Genomic DNA, 15,546 nt, shown 5'->3' with positions numbered 1-15,546 from the left:
TTGTCCCTGGGGGTCGTATTGGTGGCGACCACTCGATGTGTCGACCACTCGATGTGTCTCTCTCACATCAATGTTTGTCTCTCTCTCTCTCTCTCTTCCTTCCTCTGTCCCTCCCACTCTATCTCAAGATAAATGCAAAAGTGTCCTCGGGTGAGGATAAAAATATATATATATATAAAATTTTTTTTAAAAAAAGAAAGTGTCTGTCAGCTTTCCTTCTGTTTCTAGTTGTGCCCTCAATTCTCCCCAAACTACAAATGCACGCATCAGGGTACAGCATGTCTCTGAAACAGTCTGTGTCACACCTGACTGTTTATTAGTCTCTTTCCCCTCTTGGTGTCATCCCTAAGGTGCGGTCTTTGAACGCACATGCTGTTTCTTTCATTTCTGTAGCCCCAGATCCTGTTTGGCACATATAGATGGGAAGCATATGCATGGCCATCTGTCAACAGGAGGAAGGCGCCTGCCTGCCTTCCCCCTCCCACAAGGCTGAGGAGGCGATGAGGGTGAGTGTCGATGGGAAAAAGCCAGCACCACCACCCCCCTCGAAGGGGTCTTAGCACCTACCTAAGGCATGCAAAAGAGAATCTCTCCCCTGCTTCAAGGACCGTGAAGGGAACACCCAGAAAGACATGTTGATGTTGCCTGCACTTGGGACTGCAAAAAAACACAATTTGACTTTCGGTGGCTCTCTGAGATTTGGTGTTAGAAGTAGTTTCAAGGGACATGACATTGCCCTTGATTTTCATATTCTCTTAGAAGCACATATGGCTGAACTTCAGGAGGTGGAAACCAAGGAAGGGACACAGAATCATAAATGCACGAGAAGTCTGAATATGAAACCACCCCACAGAATATACACAATACACGTGTAGCTGGAATCTCTATGAGAACTAGTGCTTTTCGGTTGGCTGGCCGAGGAGGATAGGCCCATATACAGGAGGCAGTGGTGCTGGGTCTTAAAAGAGGTCGAATTTTTAATAAAGTTTGAAATAATAAAACCCCACCTAACCTCCTCTCCCACTGACCTCAGAAACCACGGAGTCAGAGGCCACTCCGTCCACTTAGTTCTGCATACCCAGTGACAGTACAGCAACCCTCGAGAACAGAGCCGCACCTCATCTTCCAAATCTCACAGAGTGCTGGGAACAGTGATAATGAAACAAATCCACTCCGAATCCCCGGGGCTCTGATTAGATCAGACACAGAAGCCTGAGTGGGCATCACCAGCTACACAGTTGGGCAGCAGAGAAATGTGGTGACACTGGCTTTAGAAAGAGGCTGTGGGCAGGTGGGCAGGTGGGCAGGGCTGGAGTTCTGGCTGATGGCCCGGGGTTTTCACTGGACCCTGTGCTCCAGCAGGACTCTGGCAGAGTGGACGTGGGAGTGTACAAGCTCACTCTATGTTGCTCCAGACGACAGGGCGAGACCCGTGGCTAGAAGTTATGGGGAAGCAGATACAAGCTCAAATAGGGAAGAATTTGTGAGCAACTCAGTGGGACAGGTAACTTTGTTAGAGAGTCAGCTTTCTATCACTGGACATATTCTGCTGGAGACTGTAAGAGCACTGGGCACAGGGGGCACACAGACTCCCTAAATCTCCAAAGTTCTTCTTGACTAGGATTTGAAGGCTCTGGGGTGGACGGACCAACAATGTCCAGTGGGCTCGTAGAAGGGAACACAATTGCTCAAATAACACCACCTTCAATGAGTGTCACTTCAGACGCATGAAGAGTCCTCAGTGCATCGACAAACGGGTAGAGGAACGGGGGACAGGGATAGGAAGCAAGAAGGAAGGGGTGGATGATCTGCGCCTTTGATCAGCACATAAATATCCTGGCCAAACTTCTCCTAAGGAACATGGTCTCTCAAGTCACACTCTGGGGCCCTGAGCATAGACCCACCTCCTCTATGTACGTGGGACGGAGAGGGGCACATTCTCACTCCTCAAGATTAGACTGCCTTCCTCCATACGAGGGGATTGAAGAGCACCTGAAGATTGTTTCTAAAGACAAAGTAAGAGCGTGGGAAAATGGCAAAATGGAGGAAGTTAAATATTCCCAGTGAGCTTCATTAAACATGCAGCTCATCTAATTAAAGCTATTATACTTCCAATACAGGTGGAAGCACTGTGGGGCATGGGTGTAGCATTCATGCTGAATTGTCCCACCCCCCCCACCCCCCAAAGCACAAGGGCCAGGGCAGTGCACGGGGAGAGAGGGAGGGGTTAGACGGAGGGGTTAGACGGAGGGGGAAGCCAGCAAGAGGGCTCTCCACCTCCAAGAGGCAAAGAACTCTCCTTGTTCAAAAGACCAAGTTCTGTTGAACCCCATGAGGATCTTAATAAGAATAGAGATAGTTGTAAAAGATAAATTTTAATTTATGCTAAAAGAAAATCTTCGGAGATAACATTCTGATGTTTCTCGGAAGCAGGTAAATCCTGGCATTCTGCATTTTCTTTCAAGACAGGGAGCACCCAAGATCCTACAGACAGGAAACGTGGACACGATAAATCCAAAGACATATGCATCAGGTACACTCCAAAGTTCACCTGTGAACAAACCAGCAACCACAAGCTAGATTATTTTAGCAGTTGAAATCATTCTGTAAATAATGTTCAACTAAAATTAAGTCAGATCTTTAAAGACATGTACTGGGACTTACTATGTCCTGTCACTTAGTAAAATATAGTGGGAGACAAGGAGAATCCTCATTTCAGACACCAAAGATTCTCATTCTGAGGCGTCCTTTCCCAACAGTCACCCCACGTCTCGTTAATGGTGGGCCCATTCTTCTTCCTCCTTCCTTGAGAATATGTGATGCCAGTGAAGTTCTCCAAATTCTCCAGAATGAATATGGAAAATCCCAAATGCAGTCTGCCCACAGTCTGCCACCAATGCCAGTGAGCCAGTAAGAGCCCTTTGGAATATGTGACATGCCCCCAGATCTGTTCATTCCTGAGATAACATCAGTTGGCCACCCCCTCCCCATGTTCCAGGCTCTAGACTAGGGGCTGGGGGCAAATGAATTCCTTCAGATTTGTGCACATGTGTGTGAAGAGTACACAGAAACTCTCTGTGCTCTCTTTGTAATTTTTCGTTAAATTTAAAAATATTCCAAAATTTTAAAAATTAAGAAAGATTTGTGCACATGAGAATTATAGTGATGCTTTGATGCATCACAGTGTTTGTGCCCACCCATCCCCTCTCCTGGCAACCTGCAGGGGGCAGGCTCAAGGTCCTCATATCCCCAGTCGACAGCCTGCCCCGGCTGAGCAGACAGACATGTTGGTGTAACACTCAGGTGCAACACCTCTAAAGACCATCTCTACCCCGTATCTGTAGGGAGATTGTGTCAATCAAATACTGTGAAACAAAAGCCTGGTTTTGGAGCAACACAGGAAACAGTGCAGAAGATTTGACCCTGATTTAACGTGCCAATTTATTATTGGAGAGAGATGAAATATTTGCATTATTTCAGTTAATCTTCAAGAATTGTTCTATGCAGCCTAACTGCTTGACTTCCTGAAATTCTATGCAAACAAAAAGTGCTAACAGACAGTGAGCCTGGAAATAAATCTGTTAGAAGTTTTGCTTTTAAAACGTGGACTCCACATCAACAGCCTTTAGTCATTTTAACCCTCAAGAAGACTTATATGCTTAATGTAGTAAAATTTATTGACTGTTTCTATGCAGCTACTTTATACCACAGGCATTTTACTCTTCATGAGAACTCTGCAGTGAAGAAAACAATGATTCAAAAATAGAACTACTTTACTTATTTACTTCTTATTTATACTCTATGTCTCTTCAACAAGACTCAAGGACATAGAAAGTACACTTAATAAGGGCCCCATAAAAGTGATGATAGGGCCCAGCTGGTGTCGCTCAGTGGTTGAGCATCAACCTATGCACTAAGAGGCCACTGGTTCAATTCCCAGTCAAGGCACATGCCTGGGTTTTGGGGTCAATCCCCAGTAGGGGACATGCAGGAGGCAGCCAATTGATATTGATGCTCCTCTCTCTCATCAATATTTCTCTCTCTCTCTCTCCCTCTCTCTTCCTCTCTCTCTAAAAAACAGTCAATAACAAAATGTTTTAAAGTGAAGATAGGGATGGAAAGGAAAGATAAGATGGTGCCACAGGTGGAGTCGGCACCTTAACGGTGGCCCATCAGCCTTTGCAGGTTTCCCCGATTCTGAAAATTACTCAGCCCTGTTAGAGACATAGTTCTGGGGTAGATTAAACACCAGGACCTTAAAATGAGGTGTTGTATTTTGCAGTCATGCTTACCTTTCTCTCTCGACTCTCTGAAAGCTTTTGGAAAACATCTTGGTTCCGTTGTCCAGTTTGCTGGTCAATGCAAATCATCTGGCATCTGTGACAAGGCCCCAAAACCTGAGAGGTGAGGGCAGATAAGATCATTGCCATGAAAGTGACCAGACCCTCCGACTCTACAGGGAAGACTCTGGGTCCAGATGAATTTTGGGTGTAAAAGGCCATTCCCCGGCCAATTTCAGACTTACACAAAAATGCTCAATAGTCTACTCTTAACTGTAAGGAGCCAGAAAGTGGCGCCTCTTCACAATGCCACGGGGGACCCATCCGTACTTGACTTTCAGCTGAAAGTTGCTGCTTCAGGGCTTTGCAGAGAAACAAGAGCTGTTGTGAATCTCAGGTGGTTATCTGGGAATGCTGGGGATCCTCCAGGAAGAAAAGAACTAAGTGACTGGGGGACAAACTGGGAGAAGATGAACAGCCACAGACCCGTGCTGAGTCTCTATGAGGAAGTCGCCAGAAAGAACCTGAGTGTGTCCCCGTCCTTTGACCCAGCACTTTCACTACTAGGAATTTAACCCAAGAAAAGAATCAGAAATACAAACACAGACTCATGTGCAAGGATAGTGCTCACATTATTTATAATAGGGAAAATCTGGTAGTGTCTTACACACCAAATAGTAGAGAAGAATGGTTAAGTCAACCATGGTACATCCATATAACATATATCATGCAGGTTTTTAAATTAATCTATAAAGGGCTTTAAAAATGGGAGATATTTATTTTTACAGCTGGAATTAAGCAGGAAACAAAATTACATGTGTATTCTTATATGTGTGTGTACATATGTACACAAAACACAGTACACAGCTTCTTAACAGGGGTCATACTTCTATTCTGGATGGTCCTCCATGAGCACAAATTGCTTTTATAGAAAGAAAATCCCCCATAAATGTTAGTACAGTCGTGCCTCGCTACTTCGCGCTTCGACTTTCGCGGCTTCACTCTATCGCGGTTTTTTCAAATATATTCATTAAAAAGTGGATCGAGACAGTGAAAATGATACAGTGCACACTCGGTTGTCTGAGTCAATTATATACCCCTGTATTACAATTAAAATTAAAAGTACTATACATATGGACTGTAGCCCTGTGTATTCGAGCACCCCAGGACTCCTTCAACGCCAGGTGCAACCGCTAGAGCCTGGAATGAATTAACCGCACTAAACGAGAGACAACTGTATATGAAAAAAAGAATGTAGCCCAGTGATGACCAGTAGCTTTTGTGATTGCACACAGGAAAGGTGCAAAGGCACCCAATTTTCTCATAACCATTTTCTCCTATGCTCACACGCAACTAAATGTGGATGTGTCCTGGCCTCTACCTATCGCTCATATTCTGGTTGTTGGGCATTAAACCAGAGAAAATATAACCTCACTGTGGTACCAAAGTCAAGATTCCAGGCCTCATAAGCAGCTGCCGTGCAGTAAAAGGGCTCTGCCCAGTATTTACCTTGGGATACTCAGCAGACCGTGACCTCTACAGACCTCATTTCCCCACCCAGCTCCTTGGCTGGATTTGATAAGGAGTCCAGATGCTATTTCTTAGAAGCCAAGCCCAGGCCTAGCCCTCAGTCATGCTCAAACATGGAAACCATCATTATGATAACATGAGAAGCCCCGAGAGTCAGTTTATACAACTGGCTAATAACCACTATTTTTTTTTTTATCCTCACTTGAGGACATTTTTTCATTTTTTGTTCAGATAGAGTGGGAGGAAGAGAGAGAGAGAGAAACATCGACGTGAAAGGTACACACGGAGTGGCTGCCACCCACACGACCCAACCAGGGCTGGGGACAAACTGCAACTGAAGTACATGCCCCTAAGGGGAACCAAACCCGGGTCTCTGGACCGCAGGCCAACACTCTAATCGCTGAGCCAAACCGGCCAGGGCAACACCACTATTATTAAAGTGATTTCATGCCCCACTAAAGAACTGGGCATATTCTGTGCAGATGACCCATCCCTCTATCCCTAGCTATTCCTTACCTTTCCTGTCCATTCATTACCTCAACAATTGTTGAGCACTGACTCTGGGCCAGGACTGATCTAGGCCCTGGAAGTACAGTAAGGAACAAAACAGACTTGGTCCCCATCCTTGTATGCTTTGAAGGAATAAGCAGGTGCTGTGCAGAGCCTGGCCACGTGGTGGGTCAGAAACATCCTTTCCAAGGAGGAGATATCTGAGCTGAGACCCTGAAGTAGCTGCCAGGCAGAATGTGCCAGGAGAAGGGGCAGCCAGGACAAAGGCCCTGAGGCAGGAAGCTTGCTTATTTAGGGAATGGTGAGAAGGTGGACATGACAGGCAAAGGGGATAAGGTGATGAGCCTGTAGAGTTAGGAAAGGATGATGGGTTCAGGTGTGGGGGATCGTTGGAGGGGGTGCTTTACGCTCCCAAAGCATGGGGAGAGGGGGCATCCCGGTGGCTTTGCCTCTGACTGCAAGTTCCTCCCCAACAAGGCAAGAAGCTGGAGCATGGGGGGAAGTGCAGCAGCCATTGCATCTGGGTCCTCCTCCATGAACTTCAAACAGTCAAAAAAGTCCAACAAGTTCAGCAGGATGAACGTCTCATAGACACAAGCTATCCAAGAAAACAGAATTTAAGCGTAGGCATAATGACGAGGTGGAGGCTACACTGAGCCCTCCATCACCTGTAGCGGGCACACTCTCTCCTCTTCATATGAAACTGACCGTTGCCACACTCGTGGGAAATACGGAATGGATCATTCCAAGGGGCACTGCAAAATGCAGATGTCACACACCCTCCTGCTGAAGTTTTGTAGATGAGAATCAAAGACTGGGAAGGATTCCCATCCTGGCCTAGGATTCCGTCTCCATCAGTGACCCTTGAGAAAGGAGAACAGAACTTCCCAGAACTCACCTGGAAATTCAAGGAACCGATTGAAATCTCATCCCATTTCTCTTCTTCAAAAGCACTTGTTCCGTTGGTAATAATATTGGCACGGAAACGTAAGATGAGATCTTTCATTGGAAATAATTCCTCCTTTCCATTCTCGTCACTGTTGAAGACATACCAAAAAGGGAAAGGGAGGGAAGAGGGGTGGATAATTACACTGTTGTAATAAGTCAATATTTCTACCACTCAAAATCTGCCTTCATCAACTGTCCTCTGGCCTGAGGCCTGGATGATCAGAACATGCTTTTATCATGAGGCCAAGAGACATCCATGTGTTAGATAGATCTCAGTGGTCTCCCTTGGGATATGATCCCACATCGGGGGAGGGCACAGAGTGAGTAAATCTTCATTTGAGACATGAAGTATTTGGGGAACCAGGTCAAGAGAGGTCAAGGAAACGAACTTCTGAGAAAATCCCAATTCTACAAGATGAGTCAGGATAAGACATTCAAAAAGAGTCCAGCTTAATTACCAAAACATCATATTCTTTGGGGATATTAAAACATCATAAAGCAATATGGAGTATATTTGGGGGGTTGATATTTATTTCCTAACTTCCATTCTGTTTGCAATTTTAATTAGCATATGCCATTTTCAATTCTTGTTTAAAGTTTTTGTTTATTGCCTTGGGGTCCTGTAAAATAGGTCTCTGCACCTCCACGTACCCCCCCCCCCCACACACACACACACAAGAGAAAAAGCATCTGAAAAAGCATCTTGACAAAAGAGCACAATGCTTTATCTCATTACATTGAGTTTAAAAACTGGTGAAACTGTCTATGGTGAAGTCAGGACAGTGGGGGGTGGGGGTGGCTAAGAGAGGATGGAGGGAGGTTTCTGAGGTACTGGAGATGTTCTCTACTTGACCTGGGTGGTGGTTGCAAGGTAAATACATCAGCAAAGTTCACTGAGCCATGGACTTAATGATTTTTGCACTTTGTTGTACTTCAACAAAATTATTTTTTAAATTGTTTAAGCTGGGAGAAATCCTTGAGTCTGACTGGAATTTTCCCTGGAGACAGAACTGAAAGGCTCTGGGGGAGGAAGGGGTCCACAGTTGTATCCCCATCCCCTTCATGCACAATCAATGGTGTGCAGAAATCCAGGAGCAGGAGGGCTAAGTCTAGCTTTGCTTCTAACTGTGCAACTCCCATGACCTATGAGGACTAAAATTTCATCAGCTAAAAGAGAGGGAGAGAGAACTAGAAACATCAATGAGAGAGAGCATTGACTGGTCGCCTCCTGCATGCCCCCCACTGGAGACTGGGCCCACAACCTGGGCATGTGCCCTGACCGGGAATGGAACCGGCAACCTCTTGGTGCATGGGTCGACGCTCAGCCACGCAGCCACACCAACCGGGCTGTTCCTCTTACCTTTAATCACCTGCCCCACCTATCCCTGGATTGTCAGCCGTGCCCTAAACCAGCTGGTTGAAAACGTGGTCCCCTCCTGGTAGGAACCAAGGTTGCAGCAAGCCCGTCTCCACCTCCTCTCTTTCTATACCAAGAATCCCAGAAAACCGCAGACCTGCTCTCCCCAGCACTCTGGGTACCTGACAAGGAGGGTCACTCAGTACAGCTAAAACTCAGTGAACACCCGGGGACCAGGCAGCCATGTCACACTCTGCTCCCAAGAAGGGAGCGCTGGGCCCCGGCACAGAAACAACATTGCACGATTTTGCCAATGACTATAAACAGGAATTACTACCAACAGTCTATCTTTGTCACATTTATTAGGCTGTACTTGTATATCTTTGCGAGTGTGCACTCAAATGCACAGGAGCACATGGCATGTGAGAGCCACAGCATCCCTGCCTCACGGTGCTGACAGGCGTGTGCACACCTCTCTGTCCTGTGGACTAGGAATGAGCAGTCCAGCTCTCGCATAACAGTGATTTTTTTTCCCCCTAATTGCCTGATGATCTTGGGACAGCAATTTCCTCTAAAAAAAAACAAAGAGGGGGGTTGGACAACAGAGACCCGTTCTAAAGCGGACCTCTGGTCACAGTCAGGGCCCTTGGGAGAGCCCTGGGCAGGAGTGAACAGGAGGGGTGCAAGTTCTGTCTGAAGGTACAAACAAATATCTACAAGTACAACTTTAAAAGCTTTCGTAGCCACTCTTCTCTTCCCTCGAAAAGACTGTGGAAGTAGAGCAAGGCTCCTAGGGGACAGAAGACAGTGGGAGGGTGGGCAATGTCACTAGATCAAGTTGGTGGCAATTCCATTAAAGCAAGTGTTAAGAAATGGAATGATTAAAAAATGAGAATCGGGGTTTTCTACTCAGCATCTTGAGGGCATCAAGAAGGACATTGGAAGATAAAAAGAGAACCTTAGAAAGGTTAATGGGCCCTGGCCGGTGTGGTTCAGCGAGTGGATAGAGCGTCAGCCCATGCCCAAATGGGTCACGGCTTCAATTCACAGTCAAGGGCAAGTACCTGGATTGCAAGTTCGATCCCTGGCCCCAGTCGGGGAGAGTGCAAGAGGTGACCAATGGATGTGTCTCTCTCACATCAACGCTTCTCTCTGGCTGTCTCTCTTTATTCCCCCCACCCCAACCCTCCCACTCTCTCTAAAAAATATTCAATGGAAAAAAATCCTCAGGTGGGATTAACAACAACAAAAAAAGGTTCATTGGAACTTATCTAAAGGGCTTTGTGATTTCTCTGGTCTGTCTCTTTCTTAATCAATATCCTGGACTCTGTGACTCTAGGGACATTTCTCCCCAAGTAGGTGCCAGGCTCACTTGCTGGGGCAGTGGTTACACCTGTGTGTTAGCCCCGAGGTAAACAGCAAATAGTAAAACCATCTTTCTTACCTGGCTGTTAATTGCTGCTGAAGTTTCAAAATGCTGGATCTGTTTATCAGCAGATACTGGGCCTCATTCACCAGAGAAAGAGTGGCTGTTGTATCAGCAGACTGACCTAAAAGCAATTGAGTATTTAAAAGAAGAGATATAACATCTGGCTGGTGTGGCTCAGTAGTTGAGCGTTGATTCATGCACCAAGAGGTCACTGGTTCAATTCCTGGTCAGGACACATGCCCAGGTTGTGGGCCCAATGCCCAGTGTGGGGCATGCAGGAGGCGGCCAATCAATGTTCTCTCTCATCAGTGTTTCTATCTTTCTCTCCCTCTCCACAATCAATAAAGAAAAAATATTAAAAGAAGAGATGTGGAAACAACCTAAGAGTTCGTGGATGGATGACTAGATAAAGAAGATATACATACAATGGGATATTATTCAGCCATTTGTGACAGCAAGGATGGGCCTAGAGGGCATTCATTTTGTGAAGTGAAATAAGTCAGAGAAAGACAAACACCATATGATCTCACTTATATGTGGACTCTAAAGAACAAAAACTAAAACAATCTTATGGATACAGAGAACAAACTGGTGGTTGCCAGAGGCAAGGGTAAGCAGAATGGGTGACGGGGCGGGGGTCAAAAGGAAAAAACTTTCAGTTATAAAATAAGTAAGTCCTAGAGATATAAGGTACAGCAAGGAAACTATAGTTAATAATACTGTATTGCATATTTGAAGTTGCTAGAAGAATAAATCTTAAAAGTTTTCATTACAAGAAAAAATGTCTGTGGTAACTATGTGTGCTGATGGATGTTAAGTAGACTTATTGTGGTAATTTCACAATATATACAAATATCAAATCCATTATGTTGTATACCCGAAACTAATATGTTATATGTCTATTATACTACAAAAAAATTTTAATAAAATAACATTTAAAATTTTTAAATAAAATAAAAGAAGAGTTGCTTTCTTGAAATGCAAATCAATCATGTTCCATTTATTGACTTGCATGTTTTAAAAATAGAGACTACAGCCCTGGCCCGTTTGGCTCAGCGGTTGGCATGTCGGCCTAAGGACCAAAGAGTCACAGTTTCAATTCTGGTTGCAGTTTGGTCCCTGGCCCTGGTCGGAGTCGTGCAAGAGGCAACCAGTCGATGTGTTTCTCTCACATCAATGTATCTCTCTCTCTCTCTCTCTCTCTCTCTCTCTCTCTCTCTCTTTCCCTCCTTCGCACTCTATCTGAAGAAAAATGGAAAAATATCCTCGGGTGAGGATTAAAAAAAAAAATAGAGACTATTTCTACAACGGGGGAAAAATATGTTGCTCCGGAAATAATACCAGTGTCTTAAGCATGGCTCAAACCTCTCAATACAAAAAGAAAATGAGCTCCTAGAATTCTCTGTTAGTAATCTGAAAAAATAATACTAATAAAATGCTGACGTGAAATGGTTCCAGCAGAGAAGTCTTGGAGGTAACATTCAGAGAGGAGCGATGGGCCGCAGGAGAGTGGGGGCCCTTCCCCAGGACAGCAGGGAATGGCACCTTGTTGAGGGCCACACGCCCAGGAAGCTCTTCTGAATCTCATCAGACAAAAGATGGTTTTTGCCCTTGGGCAAGCATGAAATGTGATTCTCTTAGAAGTATCCGGTGTGGCTTAGTGGACGGAGCATCATCCCATGGACTGGGAGGACCTGGTTCCATTCCAAGTCAGGGCACATGCCCGGGTTGTGGACTCAATCCTCAGTGGGGGTTATGCAGCAAGCAGCCAATTGATGTTTCTCTCTCACCTCGATGTTTTTATCTCTCTCTCTAAAAAAAATCAATAAAAACGTATTTTAAAAAATAAACAATACAAGTTTTAAAACTACTGGAAGGGGGTGGGTGGTGAAAGAAAATATCAAATGTGTCCAGACTGCTGGCAGCCTGTGGCCTAGCTTCCATCGCCCATGTGTGGGACACGTCATCACTGTCTTTACCCAAGATGTTAGAGAAAGGGGTTTGCTGGCCCAAAGACTAGTGAGCTGTCTCCAAACCAGGGCTGAGGACCCTGGACTACGCGAGAATCGATACTTCTAAGACAATCACTTTGCAAACCATCCCCTTCCAAATGTCCTCTTTGCTAAAATGGCTCTGCAGAGAAGAAGGTGCAATCCCAGCCCCTCCACAAAAGGCCTTTCTCCCACTTTGCAGAAAAAAGGCTGCACCTCTCCTTGGGCACTTTGCCCTGGGGGCTAAAAATGTCCAGGGTGGAAAACAAAAGCTCCATTCAAAACCCTTGGGTCTGTGCTGACATTATAGAAGTCTCTAAAGCTTGGGTGAATGATCCTCCTGTAGGTCAGATGGGTTCCAGTTCTTTGCTCTCCACAAAACTGTCACACCTAATTAAGTTGTCAAGTGACATGATTAAAGTCTTCTTAATGTTAGGTCCCTGTGTCTCAGAAAAAAGGTTTGAGTGACAGTGGGTTCACCAAACTCCTTTCATCCCCAGCTCTTTATTCACTCAAGTAAGTTTCTTCAGAAGAGAACCAGTGCTGAACACCAGCTGTTCTGGTCATAGGTGACAGTTATTCATTAATATGGGAATTAATGGTGGGGAGTCCAGCCACCTCGTTAGGAGATTTGTTTTCAACAGTGTTTTCACTATCTTTTGAAATTTGTAATATACTTTTGTTGCTTTGATCAACTGTGTACTATTAAAAATTATGATAACTCAACCTAGAAGAAATTACCTAACACTTAGACTCTTGTGATTACAGTAAACCCTACAAATGTTTATACACTCCAATTTATATAGAATCTTAGTTTCAGATAAATATGATAGGGTGATCAAGGAAAGATTTTCAAGCATAAATCTATGTAACACTAAGATAAAATCCCACTTAGAAAGTAGAGTGGAAATGTAAGATGAAGAAGGAAAAGGAAAGTTTAAAAAGTTCTGACCTTTAAAAGACGGTTTGTGTATATATACAATGAATATTTACGGGAATCAAATTACTATGGTATTGAGATTCCACTGGCTACTGTTTAAGAGGATGATCTATGAATTTTAATTTAAATGACTACATTTATAATATGCTAGAAATTGCCCAGACCTCTACACTCAGGCAGCTGACTCCTCAGCAGGGTGAAAGCCCTGCAGGGTGGGGCAACAGGGAGTCCAGAGGGTGGGGCTACCGCATCCCCCCAGGCTGATGCTGAATGGCGGGGAGCGCTCCACCCAAGAAAGATGGCGTTTGTAGTGTGGGAAAGTGATGCAGCACAGGGATTCTGGCAGCTGTCCCTTCAGCTATCTCCCCAGAGCCACAACCAGTTTCTCCTCTCAGGACTCTGGTCTGCTCCACACTCCCTCTGCTGGAGCCCCGGATGAGTGGCTGCAAATAAGAGTTTGTGTGCTGTCCCTTTAAGAGGGCACCTGTGTCTCTAGCGGACTTTCGCTGGTGAACAAAATCCCAGCTGCTTTTCATAAACAGATGTCACATGGGTGCTTCTTCCCAGCTCTGATGCTCTGGTCTGGGGTTGAGACCCCAGGCTTCTCAGCAGGAACCTTTGCAGCTGAGATATCCCTCCTGAATCTCAGCCACCGCCCATGGTGCTCACAGAGCCAGCCCTTTCCACATCTGCCCTTCCTACCAGCCTCCACGTGGCCTCTTCTGTAAATCCTTGGTTATAAGACTTCTGTTCAGCTGGTCTTCAGTTGGTTATTCAGGTTGATTGTTTTGTAATTTAGGTGTAATTCCAGTTTAGTCCTGGGAGGAGGTGAGTGCACCTTCCACCTCCTCTGCAGCCATCTTAGATTCACCTTTAAACTTCTTTTTAAAATTTAGATGACAACATAAAGATGTATGAGGAGGTAGTATAGCTTTTAAAAAATTCTTCTAAGGTGTATCAACGCAAAAATGTTCAAAGACCTGAGACCTAGACTAGTAGAGACTTCACCTCCATAAGTGGCATCCTTGAAATGGAAATATTCACAAGCTGACAGTCCCTGTACGGGGCAGGCAACTGACTTCTCCCTGTGCCCACCTTCACCTTACCCAGGCCCCCATGTCCCACTAGGACAGTCACAGCCATCTCCTGTCTACCCCTTTCCTTCCCCTCCCTCCCTCTCTGATGCAGCCTCCATACTATGCCAGGAGTATCTTTCTAACACAAGCAGCAGCATGAAACTCCTCAGCTTAGAATTCTTCAGTGAGTTCCCCCAACCACAAGACAGTACTTACTGACTCCTCAGCAGCACATTGATCCCTTCTGCCTAGCTCTGCCCCAATACTCCCCTAGCCACATCCAACCTTCCTAAACCTTTCTCTGAACCCATGAAATGCCTAGCCCTGCAATACTGCTTTCAGGTAAACTTTCCACCTCTCTCTTCCTGGAAAACTCCTACTCGCCTATTAAGATGTAGCTCCAAACTCATCTCTTCTCTGAAGCCCTTCAAGACTCATTCCAGGTGTAGAGATGCCCTTTGCACAGACATTTACTGTAGTGTCAATGTCTTCTGGTGAGTCATTACCTCTAAACTGAGATCCAAAGGACCATGACAATTGCTTAATAAGCTCAGCCAGCCTCCTGAGGACCCAACTAAGTAAGCCCCAGGTAAACAGGAGGCATTATAAGTAATTGGAACTTGTTCAATAAGATCATTTATAAAAGTAGCACAGGTCCTGATGAATCCCATTCCTTGTGTGTCTCTACTTATGAAAATGCCCATTTCTCCCATTTAATCATACCTCTAAGCTAACCCATGCCCAAACACCACCAGCTCAACTCCTAGATAAAACGAGTATAAGTTTATTCTCCTTCTCCACAACATAGCAACTCAAATTCTTTAATAGCTCATGACACGAAAAATTGTCAGAACTTGTAAACATCTAAGTAGATTACATCCTTTGATTCTTCTATCATACATTTTCAGGGATTCATAGAGTCACCTGGGCAGGTCCCAAGACCCTATTACTGGTCCCCATGTGATCAAATTGCTATTTGGGTTTAAAAGCCAGTCTCTCTGAGAGCTAATCACTAGGACAGGTCATCCCTACACAAACCAATAATGTAGCAATGACCCATGCCTTCAGGTATCTAGTATTTAATGAACAACTACTATTTGCCAGGTGCTGTTCTAAGCATGGGGGATGCAGCCCTGAACAAAGCAGACAGAAATCCCTGCCCACACAAAGTTTATGATCTAGTAAGGGAAGGCAGGACACACATACGAGTAGAACAGTAAAATACATAGTCTATAGGATGTGAACAGTGCTACAAAGAAACATAAAACAGTGAAGAGAGCTGGGGATGTTCAGATGAGGGCTTTGGTTCTATAGAGAGAAGTCAGGCAACACTTCCCTAAGAAGACAAAATTTAGCCCTGGCCGGTTTGGCTCAGTGGTTAGAGCATCAGCCTGCGGTCCACAGAGACCCGGGTTCAGTTCCCGCTAAGGGCATGTACCTTGGCTGAAGTTTGTCCCATGCCCTGGTTGGGTCGTGTGGGTGGCG

The 15,546-nt window shown here is 45.1% G+C and overlaps 1 protein-coding gene across 1 annotated transcript in view; it reads right to left on the bottom strand.

Annotated features, from left to right (window-relative positions):
* Nucleotides 1-2,380: 2,380 nt before the first annotated feature.
* The window catches only part of MOCOS (molybdenum cofactor sulfurase), a 54,251-nt gene continuing 41,085 nt past the window's right edge, over nt 2,381-15,546 (bottom strand). The window contains exons 12-15 of the mRNA XM_036245963.1: nt 10,070-10,175; nt 7,219-7,357; nt 4,293-4,397; nt 2,381-2,551 (exon numbers count right to left, since the gene is read on the bottom strand). Coding sequence (XP_036101856.1) covers nt 2,381-2,551; nt 4,293-4,397; nt 7,219-7,357; nt 10,070-10,175 — 521 coding nt within the window. The remainder of the gene's footprint in view (nt 2,552-4,292; nt 4,398-7,218; nt 7,358-10,069; nt 10,176-15,546) is intronic.

The sequence above is a fragment of the Molossus molossus genome, unplaced genomic scaffold, assembly GCF_014108415.1.
Source record: "Molossus molossus isolate mMolMol1 unplaced genomic scaffold, mMolMol1.p scaffold_m16_p_6, whole genome shotgun sequence".
NCBI classification, from domain to species: domain Eukaryota; kingdom Metazoa; phylum Chordata; class Mammalia; order Chiroptera; family Molossidae; genus Molossus; species Molossus molossus.
This window is presented reverse-complemented; position numbering and strand designations above follow the sequence as displayed.